General features: G+C 35.9%; 1 protein-coding gene across 1 annotated transcript in view; it reads right to left on the bottom strand.

Moving 5' to 3' along the window:
* Window positions 1-24,643, bottom strand: part of DOCK1 (dedicator of cytokinesis 1) — a 142,967-nt gene that overhangs the window by 16,017 nt on the left and 102,307 nt on the right. The window contains exons 34-43 of the mRNA XM_053451222.1: window positions 18,785-18,870; window positions 18,429-18,585; window positions 17,884-17,924; window positions 17,435-17,525; window positions 17,039-17,158; window positions 7,832-7,921; window positions 6,337-6,441; window positions 3,139-3,280; window positions 2,258-2,339; window positions 71-155 (exon numbers count right to left, since the gene is read on the bottom strand). Of these exons, the coding sequence (XP_053307197.1) occupies window positions 71-155; window positions 2,258-2,339; window positions 3,139-3,280; window positions 6,337-6,441; window positions 7,832-7,921; window positions 17,039-17,158; window positions 17,435-17,525; window positions 17,884-17,924; window positions 18,429-18,585; window positions 18,785-18,870 (999 nt within the window). The remainder of the gene's footprint in view (window positions 1-70; window positions 156-2,257; window positions 2,340-3,138; window positions 3,281-6,336; window positions 6,442-7,831; window positions 7,922-17,038; window positions 17,159-17,434; window positions 17,526-17,883; window positions 17,925-18,428; window positions 18,586-18,784; window positions 18,871-24,643) is intronic.

Here is a 24,643-nt window from a genome sequence, read left to right on the forward strand (position 1 = left end):
TTTAATATTAAATGTTTCTACTTAATATTTATGAAAAATGCATTTAAAATAAAAATTCCCCCATACTTACAGCAAATTCATTGTCAGGATCTTTTTCACCTTTTCGGAATGGTCGTGAGTACTGGAACCGAAGAACTTCATTTATCCTGTAGAAACTGTAGAAATAATATTTCCAAATGAAAAAAAATAAGTGATTGACAGGGTTTTGTTACAAAAAAAAAACTGTTTTCTTTTAAGCCAACCCTTTGCTGCTCCCTGATCAGTCTCTCTGGTGCTAGCCATGTCTCTACACAAAAGCCGCCGCTCCACCAGAAGAGGGAGAGCTCCGGGGTGGCCAACCCTGGGAAGTTTTTAGGAAGGGGGTATTATGTACAACGGGAGCTATTTACATAATAAGAGGAACGAGCTACATGTACTAACATGTCTGCTGTAAACATTTTAATTAGGCAAAATAATAATACAATAAGAAAACAAAAAGGTATTCTTTTTACCAAACAAGAAAAAAATAATAATTGATATTTCCAATGACAAAGCCCCTCTTCCATTCCCCAATTTAAAATTCTACGCACGGATATCTATTCTAACATTCTATCGCACTGGGTTATAAAGAGATATTCCTTCATTCTACACCTGCCAAAAATATACAAACATAACAGCATGACAGCGCTGATTTAGTGTTATGTAATGGATCGCATGCATCTGTTGTACTATTTAAAACCTTTGGGGATTACTGTGGGTGATCACAATAAGGAATCGTTCAGTAATACATGACAAGCTAATGTATGAGCTTTTCTAACGAAGCAAGGTAAATTCATTCAAAAAACAATGGGGATATTTGCATTGTTTTCCCCCCAGAAATTCAATTCTGTTTTATATACCGTATTTGCTCGATTATAAGACGACCCTGATTATAAGACGACCCCCCAAAATCTGAATATTAACTTAGGAAAAAAAGAAAAAGCCTGAATATAAGACGACCCCAAAGGAAAAAAGTTTTACCAGTAAATGTTAATTCATGTAAACTATTTTTTTTAATAAAAGCTATGATTGAGAAAAAGATTTTTTTTGTTTTTATTTCTTGTATTTTCCAACCTGTCCCCCAGTTACGCACATCTGCCCCCAGGCTTGCCACTCCAATATGGCACTGTGGCCCATGATATGCCTTTTAACCCTCTATATGCCACTGTGCCCCATGGTATGCCTTTTGACCCCCTATGTGCCACTCTGCCTCCAGAAATGCCTTATACCCCTATATCCCATTCTGGCATTTAGGGGGTTAAAATGCATATTATGGGGCAGAGTGGCATATAGGGAGGTATAAGGCATTTCAGGAGGCAGAGTGACATTATGGGAGTTAAAAGGCATTGTATAGAGCACTCTGCCTCCAGAAATGCCTTATACCCCTATATGCCACTCTGCCATTTAGGGGGTTAAAAGGCATATTATGGGGCAGAGTGGCATATAGGGAGGTATAAGGCATTTCAGGAGGCAGAGTGCGCTATTAAATCCCCCCCTTAACGCCACTCCAGAAATGCCCTATGCCCCCATTTAACACACACACACACCCTATACCCCCATTTAACTAACTAACACACACACACACACACACTCTCTCTCTCTCTCTCTCCCCCCCTCTCTCACCCCCCTTCCCCCGCTCTCCCCCCTCTCTTACCGGTGCTTCCAGCCGGGGCAGCGGGTTGACGTCGCCTTCTGCTGCAGCCGGAAGGAGGTGTGGCTAGCAGCGGGGGTTTGTATGCGTCCGTCGCGTATACTTTCCCCGGCTGTCAGAGATCAAAGTTCCCCGCACCGGTGCGGCACCGGTGCGGGGAACTCTAATCTCTGACAGTCGGGGAAGGTCTATGCGACGGACGCAGACAACCCCCGCTGCTAGCCACACCTCCTTCCGGCTGCAGCGGACGTTGTCTACGCGGATCGCGTAGACGTCAACCCGCTGCCCCGGCAACGCAGTAGGAAGCAAGGAAGCACCGGTAAGTGTGTGTATGATGGGGGGGGGGGTGAGACAGGAGGATCCAGGTCCTCTGCAGCAGTGCGGGGGATCTGGATCTTAGTCTCCTAATCAGACCTCTATTTGAGGTCTGATTAGAAGACGACCCCGATTAGAAGACGAGGGGTATTTTTCAGAGCATTTGCTCTGAAAAAAACCTCGTCTTATAATCGAGCAAATACGGTATATTAAAGATAAAGCAATGCAATTTGGCTGAAGATTGCAAAAATATTTTTTATTTTATTCAGTTACCTTAAAATCTGTTCCGATACAGGCTTATTTTGAAATTTCGGAGGAAAATCCAGCAGTGGCCGCACTGTGAAACACTGAATATCTATAATATTTCAGTTAAGATATATATTAACAATATGTATTAAAAGCTTTTTTGGCAACTTACTCACCAGCATAAGAATAACACATTTTCACATTTATAATGCCCCAAATTGTCTAGCTGCAAACTGAAAACTTGTATGCGGGGTGCTTCACCAAGGCATCAAGGAGACAGGACAAAAATACCAGGGAATCACATCAAAAATTCATGAGAAGCTGGTTGTTTCAATGTTTTTATTACATTTTTGTCTTTTTTAAGTTTTTTATTTTTCCAAACTATGTATCAGTAGACATTTGCTGCATTTCACTGCTTTATGTGTTGCCTTTGAAGATGTTTTTGTGCCTAGGGGTCAAAACATTGGTATATATATATATATATATATATATATAGGCTTCTATTTTTTAAACATTTGTACTCCATACATACTCCACCCGGTCCCTCCACCCTACCTACTATTTCTTAATCTTTTTTTTTTTTTTTACTACTTTTATAACCCTGATGGACACTCAAATCAATGAAAGTCTATGGAGGAACAAACCTCTTTAGCATCGCCACAAAGAATCTGCTCAGTATGGTGTTTGAGGCGGAAAAATAATCCAAAAAAATCACATGACTGAGGACTATGGCAGCCTCATGGTGCGCGGACAAAGTTTTTTTTGTATAAAAAAAGATAAAACCAGGTTTTTGTCCATGCGGACCTAAATTACTGTATGCAGCACTGGAGAAATATTTATCCATTTGAATTCCCCTTTAAGAGCCGCTCAACTATAGTCCAGCCTGCAATCAATCACAATAAGGATACATTGCCCGGAAGAATTCTTTATATCATCGCCTGGTGGAGATGTTGTCTTCATTTTCTCCGCATTAGGAAACTGTGTTAATAAACGAGCTTCGAAATCTTCACGTCGCTCATATTCCTTCCCTCTGTAAATGAACACTTTGTTCTGAAGAATAAAGAACACAATATAGAAGATGACAATTCTTTCTGATTGAAGCTGTGCACTAAAGCAAGGATGTTTGTATTATTAGAAATATACATTGAATACAATAGTTTTATATAATATTATATCTGTTAATTCTTTTTGGAAATGGATACATTTACATACAGTCTCCTATTCTTTGTGGTTTTCAGCTCGATTCAGAAAGGCAAACATAGCAGATTGACATATATTACCAAATCTCGACAAGTTTTGTTTAACAATCACATACAGACAAACCGTGAGAATCTAATTCATTTTTACAAAATTATTTTTCGGTTTTAATCTAAGTCGTTCAAATAAAGCATGGATGAGTTTTAAAAAGCCATTTTTGCCACAGGCAGACAAAGGGGAATTCGGAAGTTGGGTAGATGAACGGAAAACGCACAGCATGACAAAGCCTCTAGACCAAAAGTCATCTCAGAGGTTCAAAGAGTTCAAATGATTTTATCACGAAGGGCAAACCCAGATAAATGTCTGCTATGGAAAAGTCTGAACTGACCCTGCAGAGTACATAGTTAAAGCAATGCTATTTCTTGAGTGAACACTCCATCACACAGGACCAGATCGCTGACTTGCTCTTTACAATGTACTGGCGGTGAGTGGATATAGTTCGACTCATGGTTTGGTAAATAAAACCCTAAATGCACATAATAACTTAAAACAAAATATTTGAAAACCCCTTTTATCATTTTAATTCATTCTGTTTCGCTGAAAGCTTACCATTCGTATGCATATTTAATTACATTTATTTATACCGCTCCAATAGCACTATTACACTTGGGGGGGAATTAAAAAGATTTAACATTAAAATTGACAAAATTCAAAAATGACAATTGACAACAACATTAACACATGTCAAGAAGCTAAGGAGGAACAGAGGGGGCTGCTATCAACTAGAAAATATCAATAAGGTTAACTATACTCTAACAATAGTAGCCTAATGAGGCTTGCATCGGACCATTCAACAAAGCTTTTTCTTTTTTGCAGACACTCTGCCCATGACCAGAGGTAATTGCTTTACAACAAATGATCCAAAGCCACTTTTCTCCAAGGCACAGGATGATATCTTCACCAGCATCACCACTGTCATTCTAGCTTCCTCCGGCATGGACTTGTCTTGGCTGTCATCCAAGTCAAGTCTCTACACCAAATTTAGTTTTTATTTCTAATGGTAGCTAATCTCTACTCGTACGGTACTTTACTCTATGATGGGTACCAGAAATGATAAGGCATATTAAATCACTTTTCCAAGTGACCTACGAGGCTTTAAAATAGCTTTGAAGTATTCGTTTATTTTTGTGGAATTTGGCAGAGTATTAAGTAGAAATTGTAATAATAAAATAATATAGGTATTTTATGCACCCGTCACGTGCGCGGTATGACATACAAAGATTCCGCTAACCCCATTCACCAAAAACTAAAAAAGAATAAGCATCATCTAACCAGGGGAACGAGGCAGTGATTTTTTATACAAACACTTGTTATTTGCATGTTTGATTTTTAATCAGTAACTGTTTGTTTTTTTTTAGCTTTGTATAGATCAAAGAAAGGTATTGAAACATGTTGCTGCTGCCATATACTCAAGAGGTTAAATGTTTACAGCTCAATATTCGAAGCAATCCAGCAGGGAAAAGAATCAGGGTATTATAGTTTTTAATAAGATTGCCAGCAGGCTACAGGGTTACTACTTTTGCTGACCTACTTTTGTCTTTAAATATTACATGTTACACACAGACAATAAAAATGGATTTCATGTAGAGTAAGTCGTACATTCAAGATCCATGCGTTAAAAGCAAATTATTGACCATGTGCCAATACTGAATGGAGTGAAAGGTTTGGAGAGGGAGGGCTTTTAAAATCATTTTTAGTTATTTTCTCAAGATATTTATGTTAGTTGCGTCTGTGTCTATCTGCGAGCTGAAATAGGTGTCATAAGTGTTTTATAGTGACTGGTTTCTCAAGACATGCCATACAAAATCATGGCTGCCCAACTCCTCAAGCTGATCCCACCTCTAAGGATATCGAGATTTGAGAGAAAGTTCTATACTCAAATGGGGAAAGGTTTGCTGGATAGACTTTGTTAGGAAAGAGGATCTCAATATGTATAGCTTGGAGGAAAGAAGACAGAGGGAATATGTGAATAGGAACATTTAAATACTTAAAAGGATCTAACAAAGTACAGAACTGAAGTTTAGTTCAAAGGAGGAGAGGCGTTCCAACAAGAGATCATGATCTACTAGACAGTCAGAAGCTTAGATGTGATATAAAGAAGTTTTACTTTACTGAGAGGGAGGTAGATATAGATAGAGGGTAATACAGTAAAGGAATTGACATTCAGACTTGAGAGAGGCATATGGATATCCTGAATATAAAACCAAATCTAAGAATGATTAGAGTCTTTACATCAGAAAAGAACGGCCAGGACGAGATGGGAGGAATGGCTCTTATCTGCTATCAAATTCTATATTTCTGGTCACTATCGGCATGCAATGCATTGTGGGAGTGTTTAAGGTTCTTAGGCTTCAGCGCAGCCATAAAAAGGAATGGTCATGTGACTGGAATTAAACGCAAAATAAACATTTCAGCAACTGAATTAAAAAATGACTGATGGGAAATCCTTTGAAGGGGGTTCCTTCTTTGCCTTTCTCACTCCAAGAGTGTATGTAAAACATGATTACCCTAATATTGTTCATTAAAACTGCTGATAAACAATGTTTACGCCACAAAGTCTTCATGAACAACCTCCCTCAGATTCAGGCAGATCAAACACTGTTCTTCCACATTAAAAGGCATGTGTGTTTTTTTTTTAAAGATAATTTAACTAACAACTGGTAGGGAAAAAAAAACACTCCATCTTGCGAGATTCACAACATCTAGAATCAGCTGGAAGACATTGCTAAACACTGAGCAAAGTTTTTGTAAACATTCTGGATGATGACAACAGTTTTATCTAGATGGATGAATCTAGATAAATGTATAAAAATATAATTTCTCCTTATTGTGTGGACCCCCAAACTTACCCTAAGAAATGTTGGAAATCCTTGTCCAAAATATCCGACGGCGAAATAATCAGGTTTAGGTCGGATAACTTTCACTATGTTTTCAAAAAATTGTGCTTGCTTTTTCTGTAAAGAAATAAAATGGAAGACACTTAATAAGAATGTTATCCTAATAATCAATTTTTTAGCATAAGCCCCTTTAGCTAAATAATCATTTCAATAAAATAATATTCGGTCTGAGCAGTTTTCCTCTCTGAAATCTGTCCGATGTACCCAATTCATACAGTGTAGTCACAAAATGTTGGTTTATTATTTCTGGAGCCAATAACTTGTAACACGTTCCGCTAAAGCCTGTGAGTGTTTTGACACCATGCAGTTTTAAAATAAACCTAGCGCTCAACATTGACAATCTTTACTATTTTTAGATATTCTGACATGTTTAAGATGTTAGCGAGATAATATTCCATTTAACTCAAAAATCTCTCTTCGCGGGTATTCAATGTATTGACAACTCAGTTAATTGGGCACTTCAAAGCACATCGCATATCACATTAATTCATTATAGACATCCCAATACGTGGATCAAACATGATCTGGATTTGTCTTTGGGTACTGGACTGGATCATCATCGTTACCATAGCAATATGTTAGGATAGAGTAAAGCTATAAGTTCCACATTCAGATCTGCGCAGAACTATTATTAATATTATATAACGCCGCTACTGGTTGCACTCCCCATTATTTTTCAGATCGGGATTGCAGGGTTTTGGGATTTTTATGATTGTATTATATATTCAGACTGAACAGTGACAAAAATTCTGCGAGTCTCCAGTTACAAGATGGCGTCACATTATAGTGGGTAACATTTCACCGACACGTTGTGCTAGTCAGTTGGCTAGGCAATGTATTCGATAAAGGTTATTTGAAATTTTAAGTTCCCATCACTATCTATATGCCCACACTAAGCAAATATAGGGATAAAAACAGCAAATATGGCGTTGTTGGCTGTGGGTATATCCACAATACCAGTTATTGCATGGAACGCTGTATGCACCATTGAACAGAAGGCAGTCTGGGATAGCGTGCATGCGTGTGCAGTACCTGTGCCGCCATATTGCTGATAACCAGGATCTAGCACTAGTAGCTCCCAGGTAAAAATAGCTTTACACACATATATTATATATACACACATATTTGCTATTGATTTCACTACATTACACATATAATGTGCTATACTCACCTGCAGTGGACCGTGTCATCCACACATTTTTAAAGGGCAGGTCCATTAAAAAATGTACACTGTTTTTACTATCATTTATGCCCGGCTCCTGCTTACTGCAATAAGGCAAGGCCACTTGAAGGGTATTTTAGAAAACAAACTGGAAACCCAGGTTTGAGAATACAAATGATTATCGGATAAAGACCACAACATGTCACCAATTAATTTTACAAGCATAATAGACGTTGCTTTTTCTACTCATTATTACGTTTCATAATGTCACTAAAGAACACGTACCAGCAATTCACTGAGATGTTCATAATCAAACATTTCATTTTCGTATTGTTCTGCCAATTCTTTGCCAAGGGTGATAGCTTCCTCCCACATCTGTTAAGATATCAAAGACATACAAAAGTTGAATACATTACAATTTTAGCACATATTTACAAACTAGATATGCATTTTGCTTAACATAAAACATTGTTAAGCCATACACCCAGTAACAAAACCACAAAGCCATGATATAAGACCAGTTTATTCAGCGGAGAATATGACCAGTAAATACTACTTGACAATATAAAGAAATCCATACGAAAAGTGCCAACAAGACTAGTCCAACTATTCTACAAAGAGTATTACATTTAAAACTGTACGTATCCATCACCTACAATGTAACGAGATCGGAGAAAAATCTAAATAAAAATCTAAATATGGAATTGGCCTACAAACCAAGTGCTAAATGTAAAAACATAAAAATACTACGAAAAAATCATGTGATTTCTCCTTCAAAACCAATGGATGATAGATTGCCCGTTATATCATTAGAAAGCAGTTTGCATGCAATTTACTTCAGTATTACATAACGTGTGGATCTTTTTTTTTTTTTTTTTTTTTTTTTTTATCTGTGAATTATCTGTGTTTTATTTTTTTTTAGGAAATATTCTTTATTAAATTTTGTAGACAAGACAATACAATACTAGAAAAATAAAGGACAATAAAACATACAAATATTACATATAAAATTACTAAAAATTCATCATACATGGGTATTTACAGGGAATAACCCTAAGTAAGTACTATAACATATAGAGTAGATAAAGCTCTTAATCTTACAGTATTTCCAAGTATCTTAACTTTACTACCATACCCATGAATTACAAGAACATATAACAAATTATGTTGATGGAAAAAACAGGAAATAAATAAATAAATGCAGTTTTACTCGTTGGTCGTTAAGAATTAACTTTTTCTCTCTCTGGGGGGAAATTATTTCAGTCAATTTGTCCAGGGGCTAATTATTATAAAAAAAAAAAAAAAAAAAAAAAAAAAAAAAAAAAAGAACTAGATGTTATAAAATCATATTCAAACAGCTTTCCCAGATCTTATGTTTTTTTAATGATGTAGAGTTATTTCTAGACACTCCTAATTCCATTTTTAGTTGAAGTTCTAATTGTCCCTTAAATTTAGTCCATTCAAAATCCGCATTCTGTTTCCATTCTCTAGCAATAATTTTTTTTACTGCCACACAACTGTGGATTGCTAGAGCCATTTTCGATTGGGACATTGTGGGCCAAGCTAAATGTAATAAAACTGATGTAGGAGTGTTAGGAATACTAATGTTAGCTACAGTTTTCAAATATTTTATAACTCTATCCCAGAATGTTATCAATTTTTTACATCCCCACCAAATATGTAAATATGAACCACAGGAATCCTCACAGCGCCAACAGATATTACTTATATTGGGATACATCCGCGCTAGAGTGGTAGGTACATAATACCACCTATTAATAAGTTTATAATGTGCTTCAACAAGAGATAGATCGTGGACCCATTTAGTAAATTTGATAAATGTTGAATGCCAATCTTCTGCTAATATCAGAGTATTCAAATCTTTCTCCCACTTCAAAATATTGACATTTGATGGTGATGGGGAATCTTTTAAAGTAATACAATTAACACACTTGGCGTATACCTTTTTAGCATCAGGTTTTTGAAAAATTTTAGCAATTTCGTCTTTTAATTCTCCCCCAGAAAAGTCCAGGTGGTTTTTTAGACAATTTTTTATCCTAAAATATTTGAAAATATTTCTATTAGGAAGATTATATTGGAGATTTAAAGTTATAAAAGGCATAATCCTCTCCTCTATTAATAAATCTTCTAAGAAAACAATTCCAGCTTGTTCCCACTCTGTAAGTGTAATATCTTCAATAACGGATTCAAGTATATGTATTTTCAAAGATTTAATTAATTTGTCCTTTAGACCCAACTTTTTCCTTATTACATACCATGCTGGAATTATTTTAGTTAGAATCATATTTTCCGCTTTAGTGATCTTATTTGTTTCAGAGTATTTAATCTGCCATATAATAGAATTCAAATTCTTCCTCCCGCAAACCTCAGATTCAATTTTAAACCATCCTTGATCTAAGTAACTATATGATTGGGTCTTAGCTATATGCAACAGTAGGCTAGCCTCGTAGTATTGTTTGATCAAGGGAAAACCTGTACCTCCCCTCGAAGTTTTAAGGGTTAATATACTTTTACCAATTCTTGGTCTGGTACCTTTCCAAACAAAATTTTGGAAGTTTGTTTGGAGTATTGCTAACCAACTAGGGGGAATAGTGAGTGGTATCATTCGAAAGAGATATATCCATTTAGGTAGAATGTAAGATTTAATGATGTTAATGCGGCCCCACCATGTGAATTCCAAGTGTTTCCACTCTTTTAATAGTTTGTTGGTTTGTTTTAGCAATTGTAAAAAGTTAGTCTCCATAATTGTATTAATTTGTCTAGGAATTTTAATACCTAAATATGTATATTCTTCTCTAGTTTCTATAATTTGGAAATTCTGTTGAATTATCTCTGTTTTTTGTTTATCAATATTGATAAAGTGAGCAACAGTCTTATCCCAGTTTAATTTATAATTGGAGACATAGCTGTATTTATTAACTTCTTGCATAAAAGCTTCCATGGAAACTAGTGGATTTGTCAAGGTAACTATCACATCATCTGCATATAAAGCTATCTTTAGATCACCATTTCTCAAGTGGAGCCCCTTAATGTTTTCGTTTTTCCTAATATTAATGGCAAACGGTTCTAGAGATAATATGTATAAAATTGGGGAAAGAGGACATCCCTGTCTAGTTCCGTTTTTCAACTCAAACCAATTCGAGCATAAGTTAGTTCCTACGACTCTAGCAGTCGGAGAGGAATATAGTGTCATAATTGCACCATGTAGCCAGTCTGTTATTCCGAATGAGATCAGTACTTTACTCATATAGTTCCAGCCAACTCTATCGAACGCCTTTTCAGCGTCCAATGAGAGAGTCACCAAAGAGAGATTTTTCTTTTCTGCATAGTCTAGTGTGTCTATTAGGCGTCTGATGTTATTACTAGAGTCTCTTCCCGGAACGAATCCGATCTGGTCTGCATGGACAATTTCATTAAGCACTTTTTTTAATCTTTCTGCTAAAACCGACGAGTATAATTTAACGTCTACATTAATCAACGATATCGGTCTGTAGTTTATAACTTGCTCTGGGGACTTTCCTTGTTTCAATATAGGTATAATGTTAGCTTGTAGCATTTCGTTGGGGCAAAGACCTGTCTGGGCAATCTCTGCAAAAGTATCTAAAAGATGGTCTGTTATCTCCTCTTTAAAAACTTTATAGAAAAAATTTGTGAACCCGTCAGGTCCCGGAGATTTATATTTTACTAAATTGTCTATAGCTTTAATTAATTCTATTTTCTCTATAGGTCTATTTAAATTAGCCCTATGTTTCTCGGAGAGAGTTGGAATATCGGTTTGACATATATATTTTGTTATATTTTCTTCCATAGAGTTTTTAGGTAAAGAGTATAATTCCTTATAATAGTTTCGAAAGGCTTCTGCAATATCATCTGGAGATCTATATACATTGTTTCCACTTACTATTTTATCTATTTTATTATTAGCACGATTTCTTTTGAGTTGGTTAGTCATTAATTTATCCGATCTATTATTTTTATGGTAAAAACGAATTCTCATTTTTTCCATATTTTTTAAAGTTCTTTCTAATTCGATTTGATTGATAGATTTACGGATTTCTCCTATTTGTTTGATATATTCATTTGACAGATTTATTTTGTTTAGAGAGGAAAGTTTATACAAAGAAATATATAAATCCGACCTAATTTTATCCTGTTTAACTTTATTTATTTTTTTAATTTTAATGAAATGTCCTCTAATAACAGCTTTATAAGCATTCCATCTATTTGACAAAGTTGTGTCACCTGGGTTATTTTCTAAGAAAAAATTTTTTGTCATTCTAGAAATAAATTCTATATTATCTTTAGAATACAGTAAGTAGTCATCTAAACGCCAGGAGACTTTACTAGGTCTGGAATATTTGTCTTTCAGTTCTAAAATCAACAGACTGTGGTCAGACCAAATATTATCTTTAATAGAAATATGTTTAGTTAGTGTGATCAAAGAGTGCTCTCCAAAGATCAGATCTATTCTCGAATAGGTTTGATGAACTTTAGAAAAATGGGAATAATCTTTTTCTACAGGATGCATAGTTCTCCAGATATCATAGAGATTTGCTCTCTGAATCATATTAGTAAAGACTTTTGAATTTTTTACTAAATTCCTGTGAGGATTTTTATGAGGCGCAACTTTTTTATCCAATTCTAAATCCTGGATACAATTAAAATCTCCAGCTATCAAAAGAACACCCTGTTTAACCTTCTCAATTTTATCTAATATTTTAGAAAGAGCACCAATTGGCTCTGTGTTGGGGCGATAGATATTTACCAAAGTGTATTTTTCATCGTTTAGTGATCCGACCCAAATCAAAAAACGTCCTTCAGAATCTTGATCAATAAATTTAGTCTCTACTTTTAATCTATACGAAAAAGCTACAGCAACTCCTCTTTTTTTGTTGTTTTCTAAAGATGAATCAAAGACTTTAGGGAAATATTTACCTCCCCATCTAATGTTATCAATTTTTCTCCAGTGGGTTTCTTGGAGTAAAGCTATATCTATTTTCTCCCGTCTCAAAAAATCAAATACACGTTTTCTTTTTATCGGTGAATTGAGACCCTGGACATTGGCTGAAAGACATTTAACCAGTAAATACTACTTGACAATATAAAGAAATCCATACGAAAAGTGCCAACAAGACTAGTCCAACTATTCTACAAAGAGTATTACATTTAAAACTGTACGTATCCATCACCTACAATGTAACGAGATCGGAGAAAAATCTAAATAAAAATCTAAATATGGAATTGGCCTACAAACCAAGTGCTAAATGTAAAAACATAAAAATACTACGAAAAAATCATGTGATTTCTCCTTCAAAACCAATGGATGATAGATTGCCCGTTATATCATTAGAAAGCAGTTTGCATGCAATTTACTTCAGTATTACATAACGTGTGGATCTTTATCAAGCAGACACCCTTTATCACAGACGCTCTCAATAACGGAACTGTCTCAATGATAGATAACCTTGGGGTTATAATATCTTTGGGGTGAGCTTCTGAAATAGAACATTCTCACAAAACAAATGAATGACTTTAAGATTATGCCTAATGAACTAAAATATAGTTCATTTAATTAAACCAAATCTTAAACCAAGGCACTTAGATTATTGTATAAATGTGATGAAGCATTTACATTTAAAAATGTTTTTTTAAACATTGGCAAACTGTATTTGCCAAATGGCTCTAGGTTGAATATATATGTATATATATACACACACACATATATATATATATATATATATATATATATATATATATATATGTATATGTATATATACATATACATATATACACACACACATTCACATAGACACACATATTCACATAGACACACATACACACAGTACTATGCAACAGTTTCGGGCAGGTCTGAAAAAATGCTGTAAAGTTAGAATGCTTTCAAAAATGGACATGTTAACAGTTTTATTATTTAACAAAATGCAAAGTGAGTGAACAGAAGAAAACTCTAAATCAAATCAAAATTTGGTGTGACCATTCTTTGCCTTCAAAACAGCATTAATGCTTCTAGATACACGTGCACATAATATATTATTATTATTTTTTTTTGTTTGTTTGTTTTTTAAGGAACGCAGCAGGTATGTTGTTCCAAACATCTTGGAGAACTAACCACATTTGCTCCTCTCTCTCTATGTAAGCATGGTGTGTGTTTCATCTGCTGCACAACCACTGCATCTATGGTGCCCCACATTGCCCTTTTCTTTGATCTTCTCAACAGCTTGGACGGAACATCTGGAAACCCGTCTGTCTTAAAATTTCTGCCTGGGAGAGACCTTGTTGATGCAGCATACTTACCGTGTGTCTTGTTGCTGTACTTTCCATTGTGCAATCTCACCTTGTTAGTGAGTATGGCTGTTCCTCACCCAGTGTTAATCCTCCTACACAGCTGCTTCTGTTTTTGTTAATGACTATGTTTCAACCTACATATTAAATTGATGATTCTTAGCACTTGTTTGGAATAACTATACGTCTACAAAAACTCTGACTTTGTGCAACTGTACCTAGAAAAATCGATACTGTTTTAGATGCAAAGGATGGTCACTTCTTCTGTTCACTCACTTTGCATTTTGTTAAATAAAAAAAGAACATTTTTAACATCTATTTTTGAAAGCATTCTTACTTAACAGCATTTTTTCACATGACTGGAAATCCAAGTTTTCTTGTTTAGTCCTTCATTGAGTAAATCATTTACCAATGAATGCAGATGGGTATTTAATGTAAACATCACGTGGCTCCTATTGTGGCTTACTTTGATTCCATCTGAGATTCCAACAGCTTATGTGGCTACAGCTGTTTCATGATTGCCCAATTGAAAGGCATCAACTTCAACTAAAGACCGCCTGATCAGCAGCTGCAGCACTGGTTGGGGGGATCACAGATCACCCTAACTGGCCCAACATTAAGGAGCGCGAGGTCTCCCTAATCACTATACGCCGGCAAATGATGCCGAGCGCCGTGATTTTACTTCATATCCCTTTGCTCTGCATCAGTAGCTGGCACGTAGTGATGAGGGAGACTAGAGCAGAGGCCTGGAGTGACAGACCACGTGCTGCTAAAATTGGATGGAGGATGGAAGGTGGAGGATGGAAGGTGGAGGATGGAAGGTGGAGGATGGAAGGTGAGAAAGGGGTGTAAGGGCAGTGTATGTGTATATATGTGTGTGTGTGTGTTTGTAAGCTTGTGTGTGTATGGGCAGGTGTGTGTGTAAGAGTAGTCTAGGTATTTGTAAGCTGGTTTGTGTATGTGCATATGTGTGTATAAAGGCAGGGGTGTGTAAGGCCAGTGTATGCGTATTTGTGTGTTTATGGGCAGGTGTGTGTTAAGGTAGTGTAGGGCAGTCGTGTGTAAGGGCATTATATGTGTATTTGCGTGTTTATGGGCAGGGGTGTGTTAATGGGCAGGGGTGTGTAAAGGCAGTGTGTGTGTGTGGGCAGTCATGTGTAAGGGCAGTGTATGTGCATGTTTATGGACAATCGTGTGTAAGGGCTGTGTATGTGTGTGTTTATGGGCAGTCGTGTGTAAGGGTAGTATATGTGGATATGTGTGTTTATGGGCAGGTATAACAAAAATAGCTGGGGGGAACAATTTTCCATTCTTGGCTTGGACGCAAAAGGAGCTAGCTACGGCTCTGCTGTACACAATATAGATCATCATTCAAGAAACATATTTGATTTAATTTTGTTCCAATAACCTCCCTTTATCTGCAGACCACAAGGTGGCCATATGATATATTTTGGGTGACTTTCGCTGTTTAAACACCACACTGAACTTTTGTGTGAACTCTTTATGACAATGACAATCAAGTCCATTCATCTATAGACTTTATTAGTCTGCTATTGCACTAAAATAAACAAGCTAGATACATACAAAAATGGCTAATATGCAGGGATCTTAAAAAAAGAAACAATATATATAATGTATTTTTAATATGAAACTTTGAATAAATAAGGTGGCAGTTCCCCTTTAAAGTATAATAGGGTACACTACACCACCAGCATAGAGATGATGGAAGTAGTGATTTATCTAGCCTCTTAGGTAGCTTCTAGTAAGTGACATCTTGACTCATTAATGCCAGATCTCCAACACTGAAAAATAACCATATTTTAACTTTTTATTTTTCACCAAAGAGTTAAAGATTCTGGGAAAAATATATAATTTTTTTCTGGTCCAGTACAGACAGCAAGTACACAGCAGCTTAGTCATTTTCTATAAAGTACTCGGATTAAAGGGCTTTATTAAAATTACTTTGCTTCTGCAAAAGACAATAAAATAAATGAATATATTGCAGATCCGGCAGTAAAGGTTAGGCTACAGCGATGAAACTTAAACATAAAAGGTACGAAAGCAAAACCCCAAGAAGAAAAAAATATGGCTTTATTTCCAAGCAAAATAAAAAAGAAAATTAATATTGGTGCAACAGAAAGGAAAGTGAGAAGTAGAGCAGTATAACATTACTTGTATAGGCTTTCATGCTCATAAAAGTAAATATTTTATGGTCTTCCTTGCAGTGTTTATATGTAATAGTTTACTACCTTTGCGAGAGATTATTGACAGTGGTTTCCTATACAAATCACAGTAACCTTGCAGCCGGAAATAATAATGTAGTTATTTTGGCCATGGGAGGGCTAGTAGGGGAAAAACTGCCCCCCGGGGCGGCTCTAATTTAAACACCTGTGGCCACTACCTGAAGCCATGAAGGCTGAAACGTATGTCTTCAACAAACCATCACATCTACTTTAATGGAGTGACGTTGCTACGCTAGTCTATATTTTGATTTAATAGTTTAGTTAAAATGAAGAAAATAAAGCCCCACTGATGCATGATGGAAGGGAGCAGAAACATTTCCATTCAAATTATATTCGAGTATAATACGCGATACACTTAAATCTTTAAAAAGGAAAAAGTTAAACTTTCTACTGAAACATGTTAAATATTTATCTAGGTTATGAACTTATCTTACTTCTTTGGTACAGAAAAAAAATGATTACATTTAAATTTTAAATTAGTAGAACATTATTACTTTTGTCGCATTTTTCCAACATCCAGTTATCATGCTATTCAGGATAATTATCTTTCATCAGAAACTTAAGTCTATGTTGTGAAATCAGAAACCCAGCTCTGTAGCATTTTTATCCAATAAAGATGAAAATAGGAAAAAACTCAGTTTACATATAGCCAACAAGATAAAATCAGTTACATTTAATTAATTACTGAAAATTAATGCATCTCCCAAAATGAATGCATTAATAACATTAAAACTGACAAAATACAAAACTGACAATAACATGAGTGAGTTTTGATTGAAACCTATGTTTCAATCTTTCTTTGTGCACCAGAAACACCTTTTTATGCAAAACACCCAATATATAATAGCAACACGAAGACCTACTACAGAGTAGAATGCAAGTACTGAAATAAAAGTGAAAGGAGTTTTTGGAAGCAATTTTTTATTACCTTGCCTTTGTCAAAGTAATGGATAATTTCTTGATACAGTTGTTCTTTCAGTTGCCCTTGTGTTGTAGCTTGGTAACCGTCCCGTTGAGTAAGATGTGCTGCGCATGCTTCCTCTGACCACTACACAGAGAAAAAGGCAGACAAACACATTCATAATCAGAGGTATTCACTTACAGGAGGATAATACTCATAACTACTTAATGACTTGGGTAACGTGAATATTTGTGGATGGATAAGCGTGATCTTAGAGCATTAACTACGTGGGGCCATATCAGCACTCCCTACATGGTGGCGAATTGGAATATGCCATCTCAAAGCAACGTAACGCCTACAGAACAAAAGCAAGCAATAGTGAAATAACAATAACTTCTCAGTTCTTGCGATGCATATTGTTACCTTCAGAAGCTTGGCATGCAGAAGCAAAGTGTAGGCAGCCTCGGTATAGTTATCACATTCCTTATGTAGATCGCAAAGTTTGTACAGGTACCTATAACAAAGAAACATATGTTATCACTGAAATGTTTAAAATGGCGATTTATAAAAAAGAATACGTTTAATTTACCTTTAATATATTATTTTGTGTTTCAAAAGAGGAACCTACTTCAGTTTCATGGTTGGTAGCAGAGCACTGCCACCAAGTATTGTCTGGAATCTAAGGCAATGCCAAGGGCCGATTGAGATTTAGATCTTTAAAGCAGGAAAAACGGGCAGACTAGATGGGTTGAATGGTCTTACAAAAGCTGATATTCGTTGTAATTATTCATGGAATGAGTGGTAGTTAAGTGCTTACTGGAAAAATTTGTTATTTAAATTTCCAGTTGCGTCTAATTACCGTGATTACATACCTTATGTACATTTCTTCTCTCTCAATCTCTTTGTAAAAATTCTGCAGAGGGGAAAAAAAAAAAGAAATTGCTGGCTTTTTTTGTTTTCTATATTCTATCACATAGCAGTTGAAACAAAAAAGTACATTAATATTTATGGACATATTTAATGTAAATGCAAAAATCTTTACGCTCGCCTTAGGTTTTGTTCGTTTCAAAGTGGAACCAGGAAGATAAAGTTTACTTTAAGTAATTATAATACTTAGTCCTTGACCTTTGCAAATGTGATGCAATTACCTACAGAGAAGTGCTTATGAAATACATCCATTTATTTAAATCTGTTTAAGTGGCACTATTTTCTTATCTAAATGCCCAATTTGAATATCTTGACAAAAATGATTATCACTTGAGGGCGTGAAGGGTGCTATTTTAGAACTCTGAAAAGTGTCAGTAAAATATCAGTAATATTTAAAAATATATATATATATTAAAGACGAATTCTCCCAAATTGTTTGCAGTAAATATTTTCTAATATTTTAGGATGTTAAAGACTATAGGTCACCAACCAGGACATTCACAGTGCAGCTCATGCGATTCTCTTTGTTTTCGTCATGCATGATAGTTCTGTAATCAAGTAGCCGCTCCATAAGTCGGACGACAAGGTTGACAAAGTTTTCGCCGCTCTTTGCCAAGTACTTGTGCTTTCTGCAGTGCTCCAAAAGTCTAAAATAAATAAATAGCGAAAGGCTGGTTACAAACCAACTCAGCAAGAAAAAAAAAAGTCCCGATTAAGTTGTTATTTTAATCTTTAGCTTCATTAGCACATTTTAATTATAACAGAGCTGCAAAGTTCACTGCTTTCTCATTATTGTATTCTCTGCCTATACTTAGATATAAATCCTCACAGTTAATCAACACTTACATTTTCTCAAATAACACTTTGTACTGTTCGTCTCCTCTCCCTCCTTCCACCTCGTGGTCCAACTTGGTGATGATCTCATTCTCAAACTGAAATAAATTGAGGCCAGAAATAATCAAGTCCAGTTCATGAAACTTCACGAATTCCATAAGACATTCTTGATACAACTGGCCTGTATATGGCACGAAATGACAGACTAAAAATCATCATGCTGTCAACCAAAGGTCAACCATGAATAGACTTGGCTCCGCCATCATGTAAATACACACTCTTAACCCCACCAAAAATGAAAACGAAAATGAAACATAGTTGTTTTGGGTGGGTGTGACTCGAGGTGAAGAAGGGAATCAGAGGTTTGTTAGGACATTATATGTGACCTCAGGACCGATTGGTTTTTATGTAATTATATTTAGAAGATAAATAATGTACATTTTTAGGGTGCTATGGACTCCACACCTTGAGAACCCCAGATATGATTATTTACAATCACAATGGTGATAAAACCACTTTTCAAACCAAAGCATCAGAATGCATTTTATAGATAGTGCCTAATGTGGTAAAATAATGAATCTGTGCAATACATAAGAAAATAATATAGAAATAAAATCTTATCAGACTGAGGAGGTTAAAAAGCATGGTTGGCCATAATTTAAGATTAAAAAATTGTGCCTCATTGATGAATAACACCCTGTTTCCTCAGTGTGTGTCTGACCCGGATACTTCATTCTCAGATGCCATTGTCTCTGAAAATCAGCCATTTATTAAGGGCCAAAAATACTTAGACGCGGTTCCTTCAACGTGTGACGCTTTCATTCACAATTTTAATTAAATTGCCAATTCAAATGTTTCCACTGTGAGGTAATTTCATCTTTTTCTTGAGATCAAGTAAAAAAATAAATAAAAAAAACATTTAATTTAGATTTACCACAAAATTTTGGATGATGGCATATCACTGGAAAACACACACATTTGGGTTTCAGTGAAGGACACCATTTTTATGTCAGGGTTTAGGCTGGAACAGGAGGGCCAGGATAAAGTGCCAACATTCTACAGATCATGCCCAGACTCTGAGGACTTAACATAGTTCTATAGAAAAAGTCGGCATAATCTGTCCCACGTTCCATTGCCATCATCATATCTACCCAATTTCAGAGGATTGTTTTTTAAAAAGTTACCAAATTATTTGGTATAATTCAACAAATAAGTCCCACTTTCCCACTGTATAAAACATGCAGTTTCTATGGCTACCACAATAACTAAGGTCATGTTATATTGGCCAAGCTGACACATACGGCAAGTCATTCAAAAACTGACTGACGTGTTTTGGCTTTTGACTTTGCGGTTTCCAGACAATTAACATAATCAAAGAACAGAAAAGAGGAAGCCGTTTTAATAAAAAACCAGAGATGATTATCTCTTCCTATAATGACAATGTTATCATGCAAACCTTTTTATAGGGTTTTGTAGCTGATTAATCTATTAAACCAAATACTAATAAATGTCTGCCCCCCAAAAAAAAAGAATAATTAATGGAAACAGAAATTAGCATTCATTTAAATAATTGTCAGCAACGGAAGGCGTTGGGTGAGATTATGCAGTCTGACCTTTCAGTTTTGTGATTGTGCAGATTGGATATTATATACATAGTAACATACCATTTGATGGCAGATTAGAACTTTTCAGCCTATCTAGTCTGTCTTTTCTTGTTTTACTGCCTTTAAAGACCCAGGCCTTAATCCCTGGACTCACCTTAGATTCAGAATAGCCGTGCAAGTTTAAATTACTCCATGCTAACCCCTACCACTTCTTCCAGGATGCTGTTCTATTTACCTACCATGCTCTCAGTAAAGTAAAACATCCTCACATTACATCTAAGCCTCTGACCCTCTAGTTATAGATGATGACATCATATCCGAACACTTTTCCTCCTTTGAATTAAGCTTTCGTCCTGTATTTTGTTAAATCCCTTTAAGTATTTGAATGTTTCTATCTCATTTTCTCTTTCGTCTCCTCCTCCATATTGAGATCCCATTACTCTTAATTTTCCATTCTGAAAACCATTCAGCATCATATTAGCCCTCCTCTGAATTCTCTCTATACCATCAACATCCTTCTGGAAATGGGATCCCTAGAACTCTACCCATTGCGCTAGGTGAGGTCCGACCAGAGATCTGTAACCGAGTCTTAAAAGCCATCCATTTGTACAAACGGGTAGCAGAGACACCTGGTCCTGATTAGATTAAGGCACATTTTCATAACTGTATTTTATTGTTAATGCTAACTTTGAGAAGCGTTCTTTTAGATTGCTTGGGGCTAAAGGAGTCTTAAATGAATGGATCAGTAGTAGGACAAAGTGGACTTTTGTAGGCTAGACAGCAATGGTGGCCCCCTGCAGATAAAGAACGTTTATCAGAACAACATGATGTAAAACCAGGTTCTCTTTAATGCCAACGTCCATTACTGCATAGAGGATTGCATTTACTGTTAAAACAACAATATTCATTTTTCCATGGGACCTCATTTTACCACATCTTCAGGATATTGCCATTTTTAAATGTAACATATCTGGCATCGAGAACGACATATAAAGTATAGAAGTTTTCTATTTATTGGATTGTAAACACAATTTCCAGAAAGCCATGGATTCTGGAGTGAATGCCTTTAGTTACAGTAGCCCATCCCTAGAGAAGAAAATATCCGAGATTGAAACGATGAGATTTTGCATGCTTTGTACTTTCATGAAAATTACATAATACATTGGATACAGTAATGCCACTGCCTGCAGCAAGTCCCAAATTATTGTTGCTGTAAATCTTAGAACTTACAAGTGCCTTGGGATTCAAGCTACAGCATAATTCCCTCGCCTTGAATGTCTCAGTCCATTAAGGTCTATGTTCAATTAAATCTTAATGAGTTCAGTTCTAGTTGCTTAAATGCTCTCTGCACCAATAATTATTAAGCCCTTGCACTTTACTCACCTGCATTGTGATGCATAAATGTCTTGAGTGTTATCTACCTTACAGTTTACTGTGGGATTCGGGATTTGTTTCTGGTGTATATTAAAACAGCAGTTATATTGTTATTGGAGGATACCCAGGAGGCTGTATAATAGTATAGTATACACATCGCACCCTTAGCAGGCAAAGGACTGCTGTATAAATCTGTGAATGCCATCTTCACTTCCACCGGTTCAACAACACTGTTGGTTTGGCACCCAAACCCATCTGTGGATCCTCGCTCTCATCTATTTTCTAGGCGTTAACAATATTTGCCGTGTATGAGTGTATCACAGGGTTCTACAGTTCTAAGAGATATTGGGTTCTAATCACCAAAAGGGGGGGGTGTAGAAGAGTTGTATTTTAGCTCCTTGGACTTCACAATACATTACGAAGGTCCCTTCCAATAAGTGTCTGTTGCCAGAGCTTGGCTGGCCCTGTATAATGTATCAATCAGTAATATTTCTCGTCTATTAAGATATACATAATGCAGGGTCGACAGACTCTCTTGCTGGAGAAACCTGTTGATTTTAGCCCTTCATAATGGATAGTGAGTCAAAACCACAATTCTCCAGCAAAGTCCTCTTTTAGTGAATAGATCCTATTGTGTTTGAGACACCAGAAAATTTGCTTACAAATAAAATTGTGTAAGTGAAATACATAAAAAGTCTCCATAAGGCACCACTAAAACAAAAAGCGCTTCTTCACTTTGTGCATTTAAAGGGATCTGTAATTCTTATTATAGAAAAGATAATGCTTCCTTTTGATAATGCAATTTCCTAATTTTTCCAAATTCACCCAAACATTAAAATATAGATACAGATAGCCCATTATTTCTTTTGCTTGAGATTGTACATTGTATTGTTTTTTTATGTAACATTTAATGGTATTTACAATAAACTTTCTTTTTTGTTTCACTGCTGCATACTCAGACTATAGCTGGCATTTAAATATTAAAATGTGACCTTCAACAATTTGTAGTTGCCTACAGCTTTGACTATACCATCAGTGCCTATTATTTATTTAGGGCAACTTTAAACAACTGTACACATAAGATAGCAGATTATTATAAAAAATATAAAAAGTTATGTTTTATAATGTCGTCGGTGATGTTCCAACAAATCAACACACTCTTTCCTCAACTTGGTCAAATGCCATCATGACTTCAATGAACAGCCAATTTGTCGCTGTACTAACACTTTGGTGGATAGACAGAACTGTAAGAAATGGATAGGACTCTATAAGCTCTGAGCATTTACTTCAAAATCTGCTTGCAAAATAGCAAAATTGGCTCTATAATGAACACTTAAATTGTAAAGGGGCGCTCCAGCCATCATGGGCAGTTTAATGCATACCCAATTGTCCTCTTTTAATTATAATTTTCTCCTCCTCGCAAATGCATTCAGCAGAATGCCTGCCATATGCATCTGACTCCATCCCTGCCCAAAGCTCTTAGTCAAGGAGGAGATGTGGTCGGTCAAATGCATCTCGTAGTTGCCGCTGCACACACGTGAACTCACCACTAGCCATCTCCAGTGCTGGCGTGTGCGAGAGTTCCAGGGGGTCTAATGATAAATATTTTACTATGTACAAATTAAAACATTGCAAATTAAAGTCCTGACTGCTTTAATGCACGGTCATGTTTGGTGAGGTTGTTTGAGGCGATAGACTGTCTCTTTAAACTGTCTCTTTCTGTATACAGTGCTATCACTTTGGTGAAGCGAAGAATGTCGGTGCCCCTGATGAGTCTTCCTAGAACAGGGGTTCTCAAAACTGCGACCCTCCAGCAGCTGCAGGACTACATCTCCCATACTCCTCAGCCAGCCCCTTAGCTGAAGGAGCATTATGGGAGATGTAGTCCTGCAGCAGCTGGAGGGCCGCAGTTTGAGAACCCCTGTCCTAGAAGCTCAACAATTTGCAATACAGTCAATAATTGTTAAATAAAATACAAAAATAAAGACGAGTTTGGCACAAAAACTAATAGAATTCTCTGCTTATTCACACACGCTGACCTGCCGAGACTCATTACAAGTGTGTGGGTGTGAACAGAAGATCAGTAAGATGTCACTGTATTTCTCAGATAAAATGCACCTTACAGGAATATATATTTTTTTTTTACTCATCGGAAGCTTGCGTTTTATTGAGTTTCCATGCAGTTCCTGGTGTTGTGCTCATATTAAATTAACAAGGTTTGTCCATAACTATGATTTAAAATATGTGCTTTATACACAGAGTAGTTACTTCTATTAAATAAAAAATATCTTTAAATCTGATCTGTCACCTACACAGCTTTGGGCATCATTAAAATCATTTATGAAAACTAGCTTTAGTGTGTCTGTGTAGCCGTTATGAAATTATTTGTTGTACAGGTACTAGGATTTTAATTACAAAATAGCTAAACCGTTAGGAAACAATTTGAAGATGCTTGCTTTCAGATGGTAACAGATACTTTTTTAATAAAAACAAAACATGGATAACAAAGTAAAATATTCACAACTAAATTCCCTACACTATTGTTAGAGTATTAGAGCACCAGAGAAGTGCACCGTAGTCTGCGTTTAAGAGAATCTGGCCATGGCATTAGCCAACCTGGAGCACGATCCAGCCCAAAATGCCAAACTTATGTATGAGCTGGAGTCACCTTCCAAATGGTCCCCCCCCCAAAAAAAAAAATAAAAGGAGGCATTTTTGGTAGCTGGGGGAAATTTAAAATAAAATTATTTGAGGTGGCCTCTTAAGTAATGCAAGTGAAAATAATTATACATAAACAAAGTAACACAATATGTATGATGACAAGTTTACTTTAAAAGATACATTGTAGACACAGAACTTTATGATGAAATTGGTTCTCCTTTCCCACAGCCTC

This window comes from Spea bombifrons, chromosome 11, assembly GCF_027358695.1.
Source record: "Spea bombifrons isolate aSpeBom1 chromosome 11, aSpeBom1.2.pri, whole genome shotgun sequence".
In the NCBI taxonomy this organism is placed as follows: domain Eukaryota; kingdom Metazoa; phylum Chordata; class Amphibia; order Anura; family Pelobatidae; genus Spea; species Spea bombifrons.